At 37.7% G+C, this 22,708-nt stretch overlaps 2 protein-coding genes across 6 annotated transcripts; both read left to right on the top strand.

The window, feature by feature from the left end:
* Positions 1–687: 687 nt before the first annotated feature.
* Positions 688–11,636, top strand: mrgbp (MRG/MORF4L binding protein). 4 transcript variants are annotated; one of them, XM_067446700.1, is made up of 6 exons: positions 688–896; positions 1,409–1,530; positions 3,087–3,168; positions 3,260–3,334; positions 3,535–3,683; positions 10,589–11,636. In XM_067446700.1, exons 1-6 carry the CDS (start codon positions 761–763, stop codon positions 10,670–10,672), a joined length of 648 nt encoding a protein of 215 aa, XP_067302801.1. In that variant the 5' UTR covers positions 688–760; the 3' UTR covers positions 10,673–11,636. The 4 variants fall into 4 exon arrangements, with proteins under 4 accessions (XP_067302801.1, XP_067302803.1, XP_067302804.1 ...); XM_067446702.1 differs by having other exon boundaries at positions 689–896; positions 10,585–10,749; XM_067446703.1 differs by having other exon boundaries at positions 691–896; positions 3,535–3,571; positions 10,585–11,632.
* Positions 11,637–12,230: 594 nt separating this feature from the next.
* Positions 12,231–22,201, top strand: eef1a2 (eukaryotic translation elongation factor 1 alpha 2). Of its 2 annotated transcripts, none has more exons than XM_067446704.1 (8): positions 12,231–12,447; positions 14,777–14,969; positions 16,843–17,022; positions 18,792–19,088; positions 19,219–19,369; positions 19,527–19,783; positions 20,020–20,254; positions 21,563–22,201. In XM_067446704.1, exons 2-8 carry the CDS (start codon positions 14,826–14,828, stop codon positions 21,688–21,690), a joined length of 1,392 nt encoding a protein of 463 aa, XP_067302805.1. In that variant the 5' UTR covers positions 12,231–12,447; positions 14,777–14,825; the 3' UTR covers positions 21,691–22,201. The 2 variants fall into 2 exon arrangements, with proteins under 2 accessions (XP_067302805.1, XP_067302807.1); XM_067446706.1 differs by having other exon boundaries at positions 12,231–12,446; positions 14,770–14,969.
* The last annotated feature ends 507 nt before the right edge of the window (positions 22,202–22,708 follow it).

Consider the following 22,708-nt stretch of genomic DNA (forward strand, 5'->3'; position numbering starts at 1 on the left):
AAAAAAAAAAAGCTCCTGTAAGGAAGTGTCATTCTGATTTAAATTGTTAAATATTTCAAAGAAATAAAAATGAATATCAATAACAAAAAGTGGGTAAAAATATATAAAGAAATGAAAGCAAACTTTGAAATTATGCATTTTTTATTATTATAACCATAATATAAACAATAAATATACATTGCTTTAAATGTGAACAGATGATTAATAACTAAGCCCGTAAGCAAAAGTTTTAATTCCTTGTATGTAAATATACATATATGTATATATACAATGTGTAATGCCTTACTAAAGTTATTAATCCCTGTAATTACTTAAAAAGTAAGGGATATCACTTAATTTTTCTGTAATTTAATTAGTTACTCCTGCTGTAATCTCATGAAATACTGCATACTTAATTTAAATAATAATAATTTTATATAATTTATTTGAAAGAATTAAAAAAGCAGGTTCGTCTCTATCATTATATTGTTTAGGTTGTCGAGGTTAATATGATATTTAGAAATTAATAAGTAGCCTAATGCAACACTTTTTAGAGAGTAATTAGCACAGTAATCCAATTAAATTTAAAATGTAATTAGTAGCTAGGAATGAATTACTTTTTTATTGTAACTTACTCAACACTACGATATAGTGCAAGTAGGTGGACACTTGACGAAAGCACTCAATAAATCTATATTTATACATGTTATGAATGTGATGAAGAGCTGCAGCAGGGAGGCATCTCATCTGCGAGTGTGTGTGTGTATGTCAGTGCAGAATCATGGGGGAAGCTGAGACTGTGCCATCCGACGAAAAACAAGCAGAAACCGGTATTTGTACCGCCGAGGAATCGATAGTATGGAGTCAAGAAGTAGAAGTCTGTCTTTTTCACGCCATGCTGGGTCACAAACCCGTAGGTAAGTCGAATTCATCTTTGAGTGATGTGAATAACAGGCCTGAACTCTCTTTATGGACTTCACATGTGAAACAATGTAACAGTATTAATAAGCAACATGTGCTCCTTTCATCTTTCAAAGATCTAACATCAATAATGCATTTATTGCATCACACCAATCAGATTGTAAAAATACTGATAAAGCGTTTTAGAGTTAATCTAAGCGTTATAGTGATCTTTAGCTTTATCGGATCCAATCGCTAATTGTTTAAAATTATTTAATTTAACGAGTATATGTATCGTGGCTTTACGGTTGTAGAGTATTATGAAGTTGAACTATTTTATAAAATGAATAATACTGTGTTTACGGAGAAAAGAGACTTGCTTATATCTGTTGACATGTTATCGAACGTTAGCGCGGCTGCTAACTAGCATAGCATTATGGCTAGGGCGCTAGGCTACTGTACATCAACACAAAGGTGTTTTCTGTGCTCGAAGGAGCGTGTCTCTTGTGAAACTGTCTCGTATCTTCAGGGGTGAATCGTCATTTCCACATGATCTGTATTCGTGATAAGTTCAGTCAGAACATCGGCAGACAGGTGTCGTCTAAAGTCATCTGGGATCACCTGAGCACCATGTATGACATGCAAGCGCTGGTAAGACAACTCAACTGTTTTATGAAATCCATTCATTACATGCAATGTACAGTATGTCATCATAATATAATGGAATTTAACCTCTTGTGAGTTTTTTTCTCTCTCATGTCATTAGCTACATTATTAGAGCATTAGAAGCCAATGGAGACAAAAAAACGTTAAAACAAATATCCGATTCAGTTATGTCCAATGTAGCTGACATCAGGACTCCGTTGTTGAAAAAGTTAAATGACATGAAATGACAAAAACATGCACAAAAAAAATCATTCACCTATCATTTTTAGGTTTCAGTTTTTTTACCTTTATTTTCCTGAGATGCTGTCATCTACAAAATATCATCATATTTCACATAAAAGTGCTAACATCTGATCACTAAGTTAATGTCAGTCATTTTTAAAGACCAAGGAGAAGTTGTCGTTCTTGTGAAACCTGTGTTCGTGTCAGAGAAATTGACTAAAGTGGCAGAAGTTTATTCCTGAGTCCCAGGTGTATATATGAGATCCAAAAGTTTAAATCTAGGATTCAAACTATAATTATTACATTATTTAGTCAGTCAGTCATTTATTTACTATTACATTGTGATGTTTATTTTATTTGGCTTCTCATAGATATTATTATTACTACTACTATTATTATTATTATTATATTTTTTTTGCTTGTATTATTTTAGCTACACAGCTTATCTAATTTTCCTTAGAGTTTAAATATCGTATGGAATTAGCAATATTTAATTATCATATGCTATAATTTAATTATCTATTACATATAATAAAAGGTCTGATATTATCACAAAATGAAACCTCAGGACCATAGACGGAGTGTCACTTCTTTGCATCATAATAATAGTAAATAAATAAATAAAGGATTAAAAGGTATTTAAGGGAATAAATAAATAAGAAGGGTAAAAAGAAATTCTAGGTCTAATTGTAGCTGTGAAGTAATCAATTTACTCTTTGCAAATAATATATATATATATATATTTTTAAATGTGCACACATTAATTCTTATTTGTATGTCTAATATGTCAAAATTGCAAATGTTTTCTTGTCTCGTCACATTAATTTATGAATGACACAAATCATAAATGACACGAATTGCATCACTAGATGTTCAGTGACCGACAGTATTAGACTCTTTCTATCGTAAAACTGATATCTACTTACATCTGACTGTAAAGACCCGCCTTCTTTGATTTGATTGGCCGGTCCTTCTGACACTTTGACGAGTGCTGTCAGGTAGTAAGGTAATCGGCCTTAAAATTTAACATGTAAAACTTTTTGTCATTCTAACAAACAGCTTTACTCATTCTAAACCAAAATAAGATGAGAGAAATACAATGAGAAAATATGATTTCTTGTATTTTTTTCACAGCTCAGACAAACTCATTGGCTCTGGTCCCAACTCCATGAACCCGACATGAGCCCTAGATATCAGACCATTAAATAATATCGTCTGACCACTTGTTTTTTTGTTTTTGTTTTTCAATAGGGATAAATAACATTTACTACTACAATGCGACTCAAAGCTAATCAGTGAATTCCGTTTTGTTGCTGCAGCATGAATCAGAAATCCTCCCGTTTCCAAACTCCGAAAAGAGCTTTGTGCTTCCTGAAGAGATCATACAGGATGTCAAGGAAGGTGAGCTGCTCTTAGTGTCTGTGTTGTGGTCTTCCACAGTTGATCCGTTTGGTTTTACTGATAATTAAAAGCTCTTTTTGTCTTTGCGCAGGTAAAGTGGGATCAGAAGATGACGTGAAGGAGGAGTTCAAAGAAGAGAGTGACCCGCCTGCAACCCATGAAGAAGGTTCTCTCCTCCTTCACTCTCTTAATTTCTATCATCTACTCACCCCCTTCTTTTTCCTTTCCTTCTCTCTCTCTTTCTTTTTGACGTAAGACGCCTGTTAAAACCTGCGTCATTACATCACTTTTTTTTTCTGGATCGTTCTCCCGTTGGCGTGAAGCTCAGCGTGGCTCACACTGGTCATTTGTGTCTCATTTTCAAAGGTCTGGGTCCCAGTATGGCTGGCCAGGATTTTGCGAGGTATGGACAGAAGAAAACGTTTCGCTCTGTTCCAAAACTCCAGCTTGAGCTCAGTACAGACCAGCTCATTACCAGAGGCCTCTGTAGACAGCCTTCAGAGACCTCTGACCATGTGCGTCTTTCTATTCGTCTTTCTTTCGCTGTCCTCCTTTCTCTTTCTCTTTTGTCTTTTTTATGTGTTCTGTGCACCCTAGCTTGTTGTTATTCTCTGTGTGTATGGGAGCATGAAGCATGGCATGTTAAGGGGTTTGCTTTGACAGGTTTGTTGAACAACAACCGCTATATATGATAATGAAATAACTTGAGGGTTCACCAGTTTTTCAAATATTTCTGGGTAGCAAGGTTGAAGAAATAATAGACATGGTTTCGATCTTCAATTTGAAAATTGTTAGCTGAAGCAGATAGTAAAATGTGGTTATTAAACACATAATTCTAGATTTTAAAAGCATTAGAGATACAAGTTTTGTTTCTACATAGGCAGCATACTAACTTTTAAAGGTGACTGATTCGGAACCCTCTATTTGAGCAGCAACATACACATACAGTACAGGCCAAAAGTTTGGACACATTACTATTTGTAATGTTTTTGAAAGAGAGTTTATTCTGCTCATCAAGCCTGCATTTATTTGATCAAAAATACAGGGAAAATGTAATATTGTGTTATTACAATTTAAAATAATTGGTTTTAAATTGATTATACTTTAAATGATCATTTATTTCTGTGATGCAAAGCTGAATTTTCTGTATCATTCCTCCAGTCTTCAGTGTCACATGATCCCTTAGAAATCATTCTAATATGATGATTGATTTGCTGGAAAAAATTGCTGGATCAAAGCTGGAAACAGTTCTGCTGCTTAATATTTTTTCACAGCCTGTGCTACTTTTTTATAATGCTTTGATGAATAAAAAGTAAAAAAATATTTATAAAAAAATAAGCAAATGTTTTTAAAAATAGAAATCTTTTGTAACAACAATCTACACTACTGGTCAGTAATTTGGGGTCAGTCATTGTTTTTGTTTTTTTATAAATCAATAATTTTCTTCAGCAAGGATGTGTTAAATTGATAAAAATTGATAGTAAAGGAGATATATATTATTTGAAAATGTTTTTATTTTGAATAAATGCAGTTCTTTTGAACTTTTTATTCATTAAATATATTAGGCAACAGAACTGTTTCCAACACTCAGAATAAATCAGAATATTACAATGATTTCTGAAGGATCACGTGATAGACTGGATGTCACATCATGTGACACTGAAGACTGGAGTAATGATCCTGAAACTTCAACTTTGCATCACAGAAATAAATGATCATTTAAAGTATAATAAATTGAAAACCAAATATTTGAAATTGTAATATATCACAATATTAAAAAAACATCTGTTTTTTTTGATCAAATAAATGTAGGCTTGATGAGTTTCTTTCAAAAACATTACAAATACTAATGTGTCCAAATTTTTGGTAGCCTCAAGCGAAGTGCACTCAACTCAATTTTAGTGTTGTGTTAGTATGTTGATAAGCTAAGAAGTATAATGCTTGTTCATATCATGTCGGAATTACAAAATTCTGGTTAGTTTTAATGTCAATTTTCTTTTCTTTGAGAAATTATTATATTTATAAAGTCAGCACATCATGGCGCTCGAGTTTCAGTTGCTTCAGAAAAAAAAATCTTATTCTTAAAGGGATAGTTCACCCAAAAATTTAAATGATCCCATAATTTACTCACTATCAACCTTCCTAGGTACATATGACTTTTTTTCTTTCATCTGAGCACAGTTATATTAAATAACACCCTGGCTCTTCCCAGCTTTGTAAAGGCATTGAAAAGTTTTTAAAGCTCCAAAAAGTTCTTCCATCATAAAAGTAATCCACATGACTCCAATGGGTTAACAAAAGCCTTCTGAAGAGACGCGATGGGTTTTTGTTAAAATATCCACATTTAAAACTTTATAAGCTATAATCACTCGTTTCAGGCTGCAACGGCTGTACATGTGTTCGCGAGAGAGTTGAGTTCAAGCGGAAAGGTTTCAATCTGTTACAACTCAACCCCATTATAAAGCCTGGAAGAGCCAGGATTTTATTTAATATAACTCAGTTTGTGTTCAGCTGAAAGCAGAAAGTCACAAATACACCTACGAGAACACTTGAGGGTGAGTAAATTATGGGATAACTATTCCTTTAAGAAGGTAAATCATACTGTCCTTTCAAAACATTTATGAACTTTATAAGTGACTGATTTGGAACCCTCTATAATTGGCTATAAAAAAAACATACAGTAGTTTGTAGCAGCCAAAGAGTTCTGGATAGTTCATATAATGTCCTGCTAAATAAACGGTTTATAGCTAAGGCATTTGCATAACAACTGCAATGATTTTTAGTTCTAGAAACTTCTTTGGGGGTATTAAATTAGCTCCCGCTTCAGAGTTGGGTCTAACCCAGCACAATAGGAACTACCAGTGCTGTCATTTAAAAACAAAATCTACACACACAGATTATAGCCTATATCTTCACTTTACAGACTACAAACATGGAAAACCATCCTAGATGGATCTCTCAACATTTACGCTAGAGAGAAAATCCAACGCAACTTTGAGTAGACCAAGCAAAACATGATTGTATTTTGTCAAACGGTAATACTTTTTCATATACTGACTGCTTTCTTTGTATTTATAGTTCTAGTTCTACCTAATAACACATTAGACAGGACTCTTAAACAGATCGTAAACTAATGACGACTGAGAATGTGAGCACTGTGTGTTCAGGCTCTGGCGTTCTCAGCGCCATCAAAAGAATTCAAAACGAGTGCGGCATATATCACTTCAGAGTTCCTACTAAAGGGTGTGAACGCAACCAGGAAAATTCCCCTAGGGGACATTTTAGTTCTCTGGGAACGACCCTGGTGGTTAGTTTCTAAAACTAAGTTCCTAGAACTACCCGGTGCAAAATCCCTATGACACAGTGTAAACACACAGTACACACAATTAGAGGATAAAATACTGAATGGGAATAAAAATTACCATATATTTGGCTTAGTCCTCTGTCTAGGTGGTTTTTTTTCTTTCTTTCACAGAGCTTATTGCATTGTGCGATTGCATTTTTCACAATGCTGTCTTAGAATTTGGCTAAGACGAGGGGTTCAGAACAGAGCACCAGTACCTGCTACTTCAGTGATAGATTTTGAAATATTGGTGGACTCATTATAAGCAAAGGCTTTAACTGTTACTTTTTAAGTACTGATCATGTTTAATGAGCTACTTACTTTAGACAGTAGTGAGCTTTTAGCTGCTAATAATCAAGTTTATAAATATTGCAGTATTTAAGTGACTTTAGTTTATGCACATGGAAAGTGGTAAAAATTATGCTTTTTACTATAAGGGATTGTGTCTTGATGCTCACCTTAAGAGTTAGTTCACCCAAAAATTACAACTATCTCATAATTTACTCACCCTCAAGCTATCCTAGGTGTATATGACTTTCTTCTTCACAATCTGAGTCATATTAAAAAAATATCCTGATGATTCCGTGCTTGTGGGAGTAATGGAAGTGAATAGTAACTGATATCTTGAAGAAAAAGTGCATTCATCCATTATTAAATCCATACGGCTCCAGGGGGGTTAATAAAGGCCTTCTGAAGCAAAGCGATGCATTTTTGAAGAACAATATCCATATTTATAACTTTATCAACTATAATCATTTTGTTTCTGGTAACGAGGTCTGACGCAGGATGTAGGCGTAGCTTAGGCTTAGGAAGGACCGTGAGAGTAGACACCTCTTGCAGTTCAAACAAAAACGGTTGAGCAACACATTTTTTAAATGCTCATTTTAGACTTGACTCGTGTTTTATTTTGCTCTATCCTCTGCGCTTTTGTGTTTGTCAGTACATCATGTGTTGAGTCTGAGGTCACTCTTCCGACTTGTAAACATAAGTTAGTGATTATAGTTTATAAAGTTTGAAATGAGGATCTTTTTCTTACAAAAATGGAGGCCTTTATTAACCCCCTGGAGCCGTATGGATTACTTTTATGATAGATGGAGGCACTTATTTGGGCTTTAAAATCTATTCACTGCCATTATAAGGCTTGGAAGATCCAGGATATTTTTTTATATAACTGGTTGTGTTCGACTGAAAGCAGAAATTCATATACATCTACGATGTCTGGAGGGTTAGAGTAAATTACGGGATCATTTTTATTTAAATAATTAAAATCATCTAAATTAAAGCATGAAAAAATACATAAAATTAAGATGGAATCTGAAATCTTATTTCTTTTTATTTTCCCTCAATAACTAGGGTTTTTCACTGAAGAACATACAGTTCTTGTAACGTCTGCGATCACAAAATTAATTGTGGCTGATAAATGTAATCATATTATTACTCCAACTTTCAAACGTTTATTTTCTTAAAGAGATTATTATATTATTATATTTTATTATTATATATAGTCAGCACATTCTTGGAGCTTGAATTTCGGATGCTTCAGGAAAACAATAATTGTATTATAAAGAAGGTAAATTGTGCTGTCATGTCAAAACACGTTACGTAAAGCTGGTTATGGAAATGCGGTTGCCGGTTGACCTTTCTCTGAACATTTGGTAATGGAAACGCACGCTTTTGGATTGGAGGATACATTCATGGTTCTTAGATTAGAGAAAAGTGATTTTTCCAAACTATAAATGTTAATATTATGGACGAAGGTGAAGTGTGTCATTTCTTTGCCACTATCATCACCAAACTCTATTGCAAAGTTTATGCTAGTTTTCTGCACAATTTTAACTCCATCTACTAGGGATGCCACAAAACAGTTAGTCCACGGTTCAATACATACCTCGGTTTGGTTCGTTTTTTTTTTTTTTTTGCTGTGCTATTAGGCGACAGGAACAATAAAAGGTTAAGAAGAAAATGTTTTTATTGTAATAATCTTTCTTTATTTTACTAAAAAAAAATGGAAAAACATTACTTAAACTTACATTTACTTAAAAAAAAACCTTGTACACATTCCTGGTGTATTGTATAATATAAAATTAATATATATAAAGATTTACAGTGGCAGCTCAGATGTACAGTAGAGGATGGATACCCGACCCGAGCCCGACGGGTTCCGACGGTACCCGACGGGTCGGGCCGGGTTCGGACAGATATTTAGAAATGACGTTCGGGTTCGGGTCGGGCTCGGTCACGTCAGCGCGAAAAGGCATTGAACCTTTTAAATTTAAAACTGATTATTATGCAAGTAGCCAATGGGCCTGTTTAACTTGATGCAATGGTTTGTTTTTGTGATTAAAATACATGCATTATATAACCCTAACATCCGTCTTCCTGCATGCGGAAATTTGTTTATGTCGCGTGCGTGCGTGCACGCGTGCATTGCCCGCGGCATCCTTGTCATTCCAGTGAGCGCAACTTCAGCGCTGCTGGCAGCAGGACAGCCTTGAAGCCATCCACAGTTGATGCAATCCTTTTTCTGCATAAAACCTCGATTAGCCTAAACTTTGATGGATAGATTATGTAAATAGATCCCATGTTGCAGTTTAGGAAACATACAGTTTGAGAAAATTGGTAAGATGACTTTCATTTCAATAAGCATTTAAATTGTGTTACGTTAATGTTTTGTTCTGTTAGCTTGGGCCATTTTTAGCAGACCTTTGTTCATTTAATTTCAGTTTGCTATTTGATTGGGCTCTGTGTAACGTTTGATGCCCCGTGTGCATGCTGATGCGCTCGTCTGTAAACATTTCAGAATGCCTTCCTTACAGTTGCTTAATAAAAGCGGGATTTCCACACAAACAAGCTCGGGTCGGGCTCGGACATAAATATTTGAATGCCTGTCGGGCTCGGGTCGGGTTCGGTTACTGCTCTGTCGGACGCGGGTCGGGCTCGGACAGAAAAATGCAGCCCGATCCGCACTCTAATGTACAGTAGCATTTAAGTATAAAAATTGAATGAATAAATGTAGGCTAAAATTAAAACTACAGTCTTCAATATGCAATATACATTGATTTAAAGCTACTGTATTATTACTTTATTAAATAGCAGTGATTGATTTTTCTCTTTGTTTTTACTTGTTTTATTAAAATAATTTTAGAGGTGAACTGTCCCTTTAAGGACAAGCGTTCACAATCACTAGGCTGCGCTCCTAAGACCTGCTCGCATCACGTATTCAGACGCGTTATTTTACTTCCACTTTAGACATAACCGACTGTGTTTATATATGTTAACCTTGTGTGTATTTGAAAGTATTATCGCATTAAGACTACTTAGTCCAGTAATCACGTGTGTTTGACAGGCTTTTAGCGCGCGCTCGGCGCATGTAAAACACAAATGAAATTTTTAATTGAAGGCTTTAAAACGCAGCTAAACACTCCCTAACTTCAGTGCATATGACTGGATATTTGTTCATATCAGGACATAGACTCACAGGCACACTCAAAAAGAGCCGAAATAAACAGAATTTTTTTTTTTACCAAAATAAAATGAAGAGAAATAGAAATAATTCATTAAAAGCAAACCCGAAAAAAACATTTCACAAGCGCGTATTGAACCGTGAATGCCGTACCGAACGGTTTTATATTATATTGAGAATTGTGATGTCCCTACTGTCTACCATTGTTTGGACAAACGGGTTGTTCTGCAACTAACTATTGGTTAAACTAATGTCAGGCTTCATTTAGTGTAGTATGGTGGTGCAGGAATTACACACTTAGAAAGTTGGTGGAAATAACTTTAATTTGGTTTCACTTTATTTTAAGGTGTCCTTATTACAGTGTAATTATACATTTAAGAACTTTGTAATAATTAACTTACAATGCACCTACAAAAGGATTAGGTTTGGGGTGTAATTATGCTTTTACTGTTATTACTACAGCAACTATATGTAACATGTTACAAGGACACTGTAAATTAAAGTTACCTTTTTTTGTTCTTTTGTAATGTTATTAATTGGTTTTGTTTTTTGTGTCTCCTTATTCCACCCCTTTTTCCCCTGTTTCATCCTTCCCTTCTCCCTTCGTCAGGCAGCAATTCCTCCGTGAAGATGTCGGAGAGGTCGGGCAGCGGGCGCGAGAAAGAGAGAGAGCGGGGCGAGAGGGGGGGCTCCGGTGAGACGGGCAGCGGGTCGAAGGAATCAGCCGGGGAAAAGAGGAAGAGGAGCCGAGCCGTGGAGAAGGTGATGAACTCCAGCAACCCCTCCAGCCCTGGGGGAGCCAAGCGCCGCAGGACGTAGCCGCAGCTTGAAGCAGGAGGACTTAGGACATCAGATGTTTGAAAAGAACTGACTGAGAAAGGTGTAGCTTATATTGGTCGCGCCAGAGCCAATGTGGAAGGGAAATGACATAACGTGCAGGGGATGTGTGATGTTTCGTGTGCGTTATCTGCAGTCCAGGAGTTCACTGCGAGGCGTTCCTGTGCTTTAAGCGTTCTGAGCTGTTCACACACAGAGACAGCAGAGATATAGGAGGAGGAAAGTCTATGGTGATTGTGTAGGATCGGACTAGACTGATGGGGAAAGTATGGGAAACTAATAAGCTTTCCTCTGCTCTGGAAACAGAACAGCGACTTTATAAAAAATTTAAAAAAAGGAAAAACGTTTCTGGGAATTTTAACTGGTAGCTTTATTTTATTTTTGTCCAAGCCAATGTTCTTGAGATGGATCTGAATCAACTAGTTTGTTGTGTGATTTATTAGAACTTGCACCGCAAATAAGTTGAGCTAGATGTCTGTTATTAACTGTATGAAATTAGCTGATTCAATTAGCCTATTAGACGGTCATTGATCAAATGCTTAGGAAATAGTGGTGGATAGTTACACTGTTTCTGAGTCATGCTTGATTGAATTGTTTGACCGTATGTGTGTTAAGAACATCAGGAGTATGTCCCTGATTAAAAAAGAATTACACTGAATAATGTTGGTCTGATTTGAATTCTTATTCCCATTTTTCTGCCTGATGCCCTTTTCTTCTGTCAACAGGTGATACTTAAACTACATTCACTACATTCACAACTAAAGTTTGTTTGGTTTCTAATGACTTTTAATACTTTTATTCAGTTAGTACACACTACATTTTTTTTATTAAATGACGGTGAAGACTTTAACATTGATTTTTATTTCAAATAAATGCTTTTTTTATGAATTTCAGTAAACAAAGCAACTCAGTTTCCACAAAAATTAAGCATCACAACTGTTTTCAACATTAATAATAATAATCATGATATTAGTGATTTCTGAATATCGTGGTTTATAAGTGACAAAATGAAGTCTGAGAGAGCAGAGACCAAATCAGAATGTGTATTACTGTGTTCTGCTTGCTTTTTCAGATGATCAAAATGCACTTTAAATTAAAGTATCTTAAAAATTTGCATGATGTATTTTATTGGTGAATGCAGTTTAGTCTGAAATCGCGAGCTTCAGAAGGTTTTAGGAAATTTGAGATGTGTATTTTAACTAATCAACTGCGTTCCCTCTAGAATAACCTGGCAATAAACACTGTCAATAACAAAACAAACAAAATGATATTATGAATTTTGTATAGACAGGTGTCATATTTCAAACTCTCATACAAACCCACACAGAACCAATCAGATTCTTCTCCAGCAGGAGATGATTCGGGATAACATGCTGAGTCACTTAACGCTGATCTAGTCCAGTGTGTTCCTCCTTTGTCTCTCCACTTTTCCTCTCAGCTTGTTTCTGCTGCTGTTGCAGCTGTCTCACTGCAGTCTCTCACCACCAGCCTCCCCCCACTTTGAGTGCCGCATTGCTGTATCAAAGTGGGGTGAGTTCATTACGCGCACAGACTTGGACTCTGCCGCCACCTTTGCAGGAGCAGTGTCAGTTTGCTGAGGGGAGAACAGGGACCCTGTTCTGTCTGTCAACTTCAGGTAAGAGGCCACAAACATCCTCCTGCTGATAGACTTTTATAGACTCTTAACGGATGGCACATCCTTGCATCTTAATTTTATGTGATGTTATCTTCAGCATCAAAGACTTTCTAGCCTTTTGTAATAGTTGTGCATGAGTCCCTGGTTTGTCCTAAGCAGTGAAGCTACCCTCTGTTTTTGACAAAAAACCTGGAAGGTCTTTTCGAATTCTGCACATTTTGTTCTTTCACACAATGGAGGTGTGATTTCAACACCCTGCTTTGACACTATTAAGGGAGATGCAAATTATGTGTGTTTGTATATGTATTTATTTATGTATGTGTATATTATTATATATATATATATATATATATATATATATATATATATATATATATATATATATATATATATATATATATATATATATATATATAAAACACATACACACACACACACACACTCCTGAACAAAATCTTAAGACTAGGGGATGCATTGCAAGTTTTACACATTTCACACTTGTGGATCATAACCGGATTGTAAATGCTGCTTCAAAATGCCAAAAGAAGAAACAGGAGCAAGAGACAAAAAATAGAGAGTAGGCAATTTATTGAAAACTGCATTTAAACTCAAACAGGCCGTTCATCAGCTGATCAAAAGTTTAAGACCATATCCATTAAAAAAGGTCAAATCTGCACAAAAATATGGCTTTCATGTCATTTGTCCTTCAAGCAGTCATACTGTCAAGATCTCCTGATGGCGAAGGCAAAAAGGCTTTCTCTCTTTGAATGTGGCAGGATTGTTGAGCTGCACAAGCAAGGCCCTCCGCAACGCGCCATCGCTGCTGAGGTTGGACGCAGTAAGACAGTCATTTTACATTTCTTAAAAAATCCTGAGAGATATGGAACAAAAAAGTCAAGTGGTAGACCCAAAAAGATTTCACCTGCACTGAACCGCAGGATCCGACGGGTTGTCCGTGAAGACACAGGTCGATCCTCAACCCAAATTAAGGCCCTTATTAATGCTGACTGCAGCGCAATAACCATAAAGCGTCATCTGCTAGAGAAGGGCTTCAAGAACAAAAAACGTCTTCAGAGGCCACGTCTCCTCCCACGACACAAACTTGCCCGTTTAGAATTTGCAAGGGAGCACCAAACATGGGACATTGAAAAGTGGAAGAAAGTTTTATTCTCTGACGAGAAAAAATTTAACCTGGACGGTCTTGATAGCTTCCAACGTTACTGGCATGACAAGGAGATCCCACCTGAGATGTTTTCTACGCGGCACAGTGGAGGAGGCTCCATCATGATCTGGGGTGCTTTTTCCTTCAATGGGAAAATGGAGCTTCAGGTTGTGCCGGGGCGTCAAACAGCAACTGGCTATGTGGATCTGTTGCAGCGGGCATCCCTCTTGACCGAGGGCCCCCGTCTGTGCGGTAATGACTGGTCTTTCAACAGGACAACGCTGCAATTCACAAAGCCCGTCTGACGAAGGACTTCTTCCAGGAGAATAACGTTGCTCTTTTGGACCATCCTGCGTGTTCCCCTGATCTAAATCCCATTAAGAACGTTTGGGGATGGATGGCAAGGGAAGTTTACAAAAATGGACGTCAATTCCAGACCGTGGATGCCCTTCGTGAAGCCATCTTCACCACATGGAGCAACGTTCCCACCAGCCTCCTGGAAACAGTCGCATCAAGCATGCCGAAACGAGTTTATAAAGTGATCAACAAGAACGGTGGGGCTACTCACTACTGAGTCCGTTTTTGACACTTTTAGTACTGTTGTCCATTTATTTTTGGGCTATGGTCTTAAACTTTTGATCAGCTGATAAACGGCCTGTTTCAGTTTAAATGCAGTTTTCAATAATTTGCCTACTCTCTATTTTTTGTCTCTTGCTCCTGTTACTCCTTTTGGCATTTTGAAGCAGCACTTACAACCCGGTTATGATCCAGTGTGAAATGTGTAAAACAGCCCTTCTTATAGATCTGCAAGAGCCATGTGAACTTGTATAAAAAGTTTTTGAAAATTATGGGAGATGGTATTTTAGGATTCTTTGGTCTTAAAAAAAAAGTATGCAAGTTTTGTAAGGTTATCTCTTGTTCAACTACTGATCTCATTGAATGAGCTCAAATAGTCATCAGTTATATGTATTGATTACAATTGAGATATTTTATAAATCAATATGCATTGTATTTTTATCTGATGTATTTATCTCCCTTTTTATGTTGGTCAGAAATTACCTTTAATGGCTTTGATTTACTGTGAATACTGAATTGTGTTCTGGGATGAAAGTGCATGTTTGTATCTATTTGTACAAATGTTCTTTGCCTCGCTTGCCACGGCTGTAGACAGAGGAAAGCTCCATCCGTTTCCATCTTCTCTTCCTGCCCTTTCATCATGGGGAAAGAGAAGATCCACATAAACATTGTGGTCATTGGCCATGTTGATTCTGGGAAGTCCACCACCACTGGCCATCTCATCTATAAATGTGGAGGAATTGATAAAAGAACCATTGAGAAGTTTGAAAAAGAGGCTGCTGAGGTAGGTGAACAGGGTCACGAGTGTTTCATAGGAGTTCGAATTTGGTGAGTCAAATTTCTAAGAGTATGGTGAGTTGGCCAGAAAGCCAGATTTTAGTTGGTAAAGTGATAAACATTGATCAAGGGAAAACCAGGAGTCCAGTTGCACCTGCCATTTAAATTTAAGTGAACTCATTGGCATAGACCATTTTCTAATGCTTTTTGAGAATTGTGGTCTGTGCAGAATGATGGGTTACTTCAACCCACTTACAGCGTAGGATAATTATGTAAGACTCGTATTGTGCAGAACACTATGCCTTCATCTCCGCTCTCATGCACTGGAGAGCAGAGGGAGACTTGCTGTGTAATTATATTAAGACATTTACTTCTTGGAAGATGCCATTGGAGATGAAAGGAAAGGATAAACAGATTTCTGGAGAAAGCAGAACCATTAGTCAGGCCCTACACTTCTGTCTACTTGACACACACTAAACTGTAAAGTGCAATCCCAATGGGTCTAACACCTTACCTCAGTCTTTGAGGATAACTTGTTCTTCATACATACAAATGTAGGGGGTAAAAACTGTGTGCACAGAGAAGCCTATTGGATCAGTGTTATAGGTTTACTAAAGATAGGTGCTTTAGTAACCTTGACTTAACATCATCACTATAAGCAGGGGTTTTACCTACAGTACAAAAAGGATGGGCAGTTCTGGTCTTGGAGGGCCTCTGTCCTGAAGTTTAGTTATATCCCTAATCACACACCTGAAAATTCTAACCTATTTAGAGTGACCCTCCATGACCAAAGTTGCCAATCCCTGACCTAATAGCTTCCTTTTCAGAGCTGCAATCTTTTGGATTGTTGTGAAAATGTTAAACAGATATTAAAAGTGAGAGTTGTCTGGAGCATATGCCTTGCTCAGGGGCACAAGATATTGACCCATCTGGGACTTGAACTTACAACATTGTAATTGTGAAAATTGTTGAGACTTATTACAATGAATGTCAACTGGGATAAGTGATTAACTGAACTACACAATGTTGAGCCATAGCGAATGGACCCATACGGGATTTAAACCTACAACCTTCTGTTGTGAAAATTAAAAAACTAATTACAAGGACAGTTAGCAAAAGTAGGTAAATTATTGAATGTCACAATACTGAGGCCTAGTGTATGGCCCTGTATGAGATTTAAACCTACAACCTTCTGTTGTGAAAATTAAAAGACTAATTACATGGACAGTCAGCGGGAGTAGGTGAATTACTGAATGCCACAATACTAAGGCCTAGTGTATGGACCCTTATGGGATTTAAACCTACAACCTCCCACTGTCATGTGTGAGCAGGGATGAGGATAGATGTGAATCCTAGACCATTATGGGATTTAAACCAACCTTCTGTCGTAAAAATTGTTACGTGATTTATTTTTGGGATAGATCTCTGGAGCAAGTGCCAATCTCAAGGGCACAATATTGAGACATAAAGTATGAACATTTGCAGGATTTGAACCTAGAATATTTGAAGGGTTTTAACCTAAAACCTATCGATTAACAGCTCAGGGTTCACAAGTTACAAGAGTGAAACCTTTCTCTACTTGGGGATAAAAGAGGGGTTTAGAACAACAATAACCCAGGATTAAGCACAATGTGAAGTTCACAAAGAGCTTTCATAGAGCTACAATGAGCACTTAAGAGGAAAAACAAGTTACCGAATTTCCAGTATCCCAGGAAACAAACCTTTAATAGATATTGATTTAGCTTCATTTTTCATATAATTTTCTGTTTATAAGCATCTGCATACAACCATAAGAGGTGTTTATTTATTATTCTAGCAAGAATTGTTAAGTTGTGAAGGCATTTTTCCCTCTTTACCCTCGCATATTTTTGTTTTGGCAGATGGGAAAAGGTTCCTTTAAGTATGCATGGGTTCTGGACAAGCTGAAGGCAGAGAGGGAGAGAGGAATTACCATAGACATTTCACTCTGGAAGTTTGAGACCACCAAGTACTACATAACTATAATAGATGCTCCAGGACACAGAGACTTCATCAAGAACATGATCACTGGGACGTCTCAGGTAGTGACTCAATTACAAGAATGTACAAGAATAGTGATGCTTGGGTGAGAACATCTCTACCTAATACTCAGTCTTCAATTTTTTTTTCTCCAACATAAGAAATACACTGCTCCAAAAAATTAAAGGAACACTTTTTAATCAGAGAATAGCCTCAAGTCAATTAAACTCCCAGAATATTGATCTGGTCAGTTAAGTAGCAGTTGAGGGGGTTGTTAATCAGTTTCAGCTGCTTTGGTGTTAATGAAACTAACAACAGGTGCACAAGATGGGCAACAATGAGACAACCCCTAAAACAGGAATGGTTTTACAGGTGGAGGCCACTGACTCTCTCTCTTCTCTGGGCTAGATCCCCCCCCCCTAGCATTTGGCTAGGGGCAGTGTCACTATTGGTAACATGAGGTGATACCTGGGCCCTACACAGGTTGCACAGGCAATCCAACTCCTCCAGGAGTGCACATAAATACGTGTCATTGTTAGAAGGTTTGCTGCGTCTCCCAGCACAGTCTCAAGAGCATGTAGGAGATTCCAGGAGACAGACAGTTATTCTAGAAGAGCTGGGCAGGGCCGTAGAAGGTCCTTAACACATCAACAGGACTGGTATCTGCTCCTTTGTGAAAGGAGGAACAGGATGAGTACTGCCAGAGCCCTACAAAATGACATCCCGCATCCATCCAGTCTCTGACCAAACAATCAGAAACAGACTTCATGAAGGTGGCCTGAGGGCCAGACATCCTCTAGTGGGCCCTGTGCTCACTGCCCGGCACTGTGGAGCTTGATTGGCATTTCCCATTTAACACTAGAATTGGCAGGTCCACCACTAGTGCCCTTTGCTTTTCACAGATGAGAGCAGGTTCACCCTGAGCACATGATAGTTGAGAAAGGGTCTGGAGAAGCCGTGGAGTTATGCTGCCTGGAACATTGTTCAGCATGACCAGTTTGGTGCTGGGTCAGTGATGCTCTGGGGAGGCATATCCATGGAGGGACGCACAGACCTCTACAGGCTAGACAATGACACCCTGACTCCCATTAGGTATCGGGATGAAATCCTTGGACCCATCGTCAGAACCGAAGCTGGTGCAGTGGATCCTGGGTTCCTCCTGGTGCAAAATAATGCCCGGCCTCATGTGGCAAAAGTATTTATGTAGTTCCTGGAGGATGAAGGAATTGATAACATTGAATGGCCACCATGCTCGCCTGACCTAAATCCAAAAGAACACCTCTGTGACATTGTGCTCCTGTCCATCCGATGGCGCTAGGTTGCACCTCAGACTGTCCAGGAGCTCAGTGATGCCCTGGTCCAGATCTGGGTGGAAATACCCCAGAACACCATCAGTCGTCTCATTAGGAGCGCGCCCTGACGTTGTCATGCATGCATACAAGCATGTGGGGGCCACACAAACTACTTGGTACCATTTTGAGTTGGCGCAATGACATTGAAAATAAATGGACTAGCCTGCTGCATCGTTTTTTCACTTTGATTTTCAGGGTGTCTTTGAATTCAGTCCTCTGTAGGTTGATCGTTTCAATTTCCATCAAACAATGTGGCACCCTTTTGTTCATAATACATTACCTAGGCCATATTAGTATAGATATCCAGCATGATATTTTTCTCAAATATCAAAGTGTTTTCAGTGTTCCTTTAATTTTTTTGAGCAGTGTAAAATGGCAAGTGGGTATGGATAGGAACTTTCATTTGTAGGTAAGCTATGCCTGTAGATTGTGACCCATGTAAAAGTTTACTATGGCTTTCATCTTTTTAATCTTTTCAGGCAGATTGTGCTGTTCTAATTGTGGCAGCTGGAGTGGGTGAATTTGAGGCGGGCATCTCTAAAAATGGGCAAACGAGGGAACACGCCCTGCTGGCCTACACGCTGGGCGTCAAGCAGCTGATTGTAGCCGTCAACAAGATGGACTCCACTGAGCCGTCCTACAGTGAGAAACGCTATGATGAGATTGTTAAAGAAGTCAGTGCCTACATCAAAAAGATCGGTTATAGCCCAGCCTCCGTACCCTTCGTCCCGATTTCAGGTTGGCATGGCGACAACATGCTGGAATCGTCTTCTAATGTGAGTCCCCTTGGCATGTGTGTTTGTGTTTGTTTTCTAAAGACTTCATACCGTACAGCACTTTTCAATTAAACTGTTGGCAGAATGCTAGTGATTTGATTAATAATATTGCCTCATTTGTGCTGTGCAGATGCCGTGGTTTAAAGGCTGGAAGATGGACAGGAAGGAGCAGCATGCCAGTGGCGTTACTCTACTGGAAGCTCTCGATACCATCATGCCTCCAACACGCCCCACTGACAAGCCCTTACGTCTACCCCTACAAGACGTCTACAAGATCGGAGGTGGGATTAACCCACTCAAATCACAACCACATTTTATGGGGTGATGTAATTTTTAAGTTCAGTTTGTGGTTATATTTTGAGTTTGAAAAGCTTTTATGGCTCGCTACGCCACTGTGTCTTCAGAACACACTTATTCAGAGATGTCGTTTCTCCTCAGGTATAGGGACCGTCCCAGTGGGAAGGGTGGAGACGGGTATCCTGCGGCCAAGTATGGTGGTGACCTTTGCCCCGGTAAACATCACTACAGAAGTGAAGTCGGTGGAAATGCATCATGAGTCTCTAAACGAAGCTCTGCCAGGAGACAATGTGGGCTTTAACGTAAAGAATGTGTCTGTAAAAGACATACGAAGAGGTAACGTGTGTGGGGATAGTAAGTCAGACCCGCCGCAGGAAACATCAGGGTTTACAGCACAGGTGGGACAACACACTTGTTTGTCAACTTGTTTATCTCGATATCTTTCTTGATATCTGAATTTTTGTTCTCTCTCTCTCTCTCTCTCTCTCTCTCTCTCTCTCTCTCTCTCTCTCTCTCTCTCTCTCTCTCTCTCTCTCTCTCTCTCTCTCTCTATATATATATATATATATATATATATATATATATATATATATATATATATATATATATATATATATATATATATATATATCAGGTCATCATTCTAAACCACCCAGGTCAGATCAGTGCGGGTTACTCTCCTGTCATAGACTGTCACACCGCTCACATTGCCTGTAAATTTGCTGAGCTTAAGGAGAAGATTGATCGCCGTTCAGGCAAGAAGCTGGAAGACAACCCTAAAAGCCTGAAGTCTGGAGATGCCGCCATTGTGGACATGATCCCAGGAAAACCAATGTGTGTGGAGAGCTTCTCTCAGTATCCTCCACTGGGTATGTGTCCAATTCCCAACCTTACATTAAATAGTTATGAATCACAGTGTGATTTTCATTTCTTTGATGTTTTGCTTTGCTTTTTTAAATTTGCTTTGCTTTCGTTTTGTTTTGTTTAGCTGCCTTTTCTTTGATCTTTTGCTTTTCTTTTTGTTTGCTGTCTTGTTTAGCTGTCTTTAGTAGTTTTGCTTTTATTTGATGTTTTGCTTGGCTTTTGTTTTGCTTTTTATTTTATTTTTATTTTTTAGCTGTCTTTAAGTTTGTTTACTGTGCTTTTCTTTGATACTTTGCTTTTGGTTTTCTTTATTTTATGTTTTGTTTAGCTTTATTTTGCTTTGCTTTATTTTTGTTTAGTTGTTTTTAGTTTAGTTTTGCTTTTATTTTGTTTGGATGTACTTTTTCTTTTTCAGCATTTCTAAAATATGAATATATATTTATGTGTCTGCTTTATATTAATCATGGTAAGATAGATGGGGTGGAAAATATTCATGAAAATTGGCCTAACGGGCATGTAATGGCTGGGAGAAATAATTTTAACATCCAAAGAAAACAATTAAAGCGGCTGTAGCATTTTGCATGTGAAGCCTAAACATAATCATGAAAAGATATAAAAAAAGAAACATTGTTCAAGCATCTGCTAATTAGTTCCTTGATATTTTTATTTTCATGCCATATATATATATATATATATATATATATATATATATATATATATATATATATATCTGAGGCTTTAGAAAAAGACATGATTCATGATTTTACAAGAACTAAGCGACCCGTAGATAGGTTTGTCATACTTATTTCGAATTGGTGTCTCAGGCTTACATTACCATTAGTCACTCAATAGTCTCAATACCATTGGTCACTCAACATGGTCAATAAATAAGATAAAGTCCATCGTTGTAAGGTTAAAGGCCTGACTCTTCAGTGATGCGAGCCTCCACATCTTTCTTTTGAAAACATGAGTTCAGGATGTGCATTTTTGTCTCTAGATTACATTTCCTCTGATACTGAAGTTCCACTGAAACTGGTTATTAGGCCTGTTTCATTATACCGTGTTGCATCACTTTTGACCTGCTGTGACATCATTTTTATTGCATCTTGTTCTTATCATTTTTTCCCTTAAAATCTCCATTAAAATTAGTTTTCACCAAGTAAATCTGGTTTTCTCTAAGGCACAGTCCTGATAGATGATTATGTATGGATGGAAGTCTTTAGTCAGCTCTCTCACGAACACCAATCAGAAAAGACACTAGGTCTTTCATCAAGCAATTTTCATAAAAAACGTATGTTTTTGTGTTGTCCTAGGGCGTTTTGCCGTCAGAGATATGAGGCAGACTGTTGCAGTTGGTGTCATAAAAAGCGTGGACAAGAAGATCGGCGGCAGTGGGAAAGTGACGAAATCGGCCCAGAAAGCTCAAAAAACTACTAAATGAATCTGAATCTCCATATTACATTTTCACCTCAGGCCTCACCCCAGCTTAAATGCCCTCCTCATCGGGGCATGCTCAGTCTTTTCCCTCTGTGTGCTTGAAATATATGCTTGAATTAACTGGAGTTTGATCGACTGAAGGAAATAATGAAAGACTGATATTATCACATTTTGACTATCACATGATTGCACTGTATATTCACTTTTAATAGCAGACCCGTACACCCGTTGCATGGATGTCTGTCTGGATATGTGCACGGCATCTATTAAATTAATGTAGCTGGTATTGCTGAGGTGTGTGGGTGTGTGTGTGTGGTGTAAAGAAATCTTGGAATCTACACTTTAAACCGGTATAACAATGATTAAGATGTCTAAAGGAAATAATCAACTGCTGAAGATTTGTACAGTTTATAACTGAGCATTGATGAGAAGCTATTGAGCCAAAGCACCATTTGTCTCCTGTTAGACCCTTGCAGCTGAAACCTGTGACGAATAAATAAAATGTTGCCCAAGTACATGAGTTTATAAATTAAATGTGTTTATGTTGTGTCCAACGAGAAACAATTTAATCAGATGGTGGTTTCTCGTTAGTTTCAAATTCTTGTTAGTTCAGCTTGGTTATATAGACAGACCTGTCTGGTTGCTGTCTGAAATGAAGAGCCTTGAGCTAAGATTTGACTCTGAGATTTACTGTGTCCTCTGGGCGTAACTACAGGAACAGGGTTGTCAGATGCAAACAGAATTCTGGGATGAATTGAGATTGAACACTGTCAGAAAAAAGGTACATTTCTGTCACTGGGGCGGTACCCTAAGGTACAAAACCGAAAAGGTACTAATATGTACCTTTAAGGTACTAATTTGCACTTATAAAGTACTGATATGTACCTTTTAAGGTACTAACATGTATCTTTTAGGGGTGAGTAAGGTACAAAGATGTACCTTTTCACTTTTGTACCTTAGGGTACCGCCCCAGTGACAGAAATGTACCTTTTTTTCTGAGAGTGAATATTTGGCTTTTTACC

Source organism: Pseudorasbora parva, chromosome 6, assembly GCF_024679245.1.
Source record: "Pseudorasbora parva isolate DD20220531a chromosome 6, ASM2467924v1, whole genome shotgun sequence".
Lineage (NCBI taxonomy): Eukaryota > Metazoa > Chordata > Actinopteri > Cypriniformes > Gobionidae > Pseudorasbora > Pseudorasbora parva.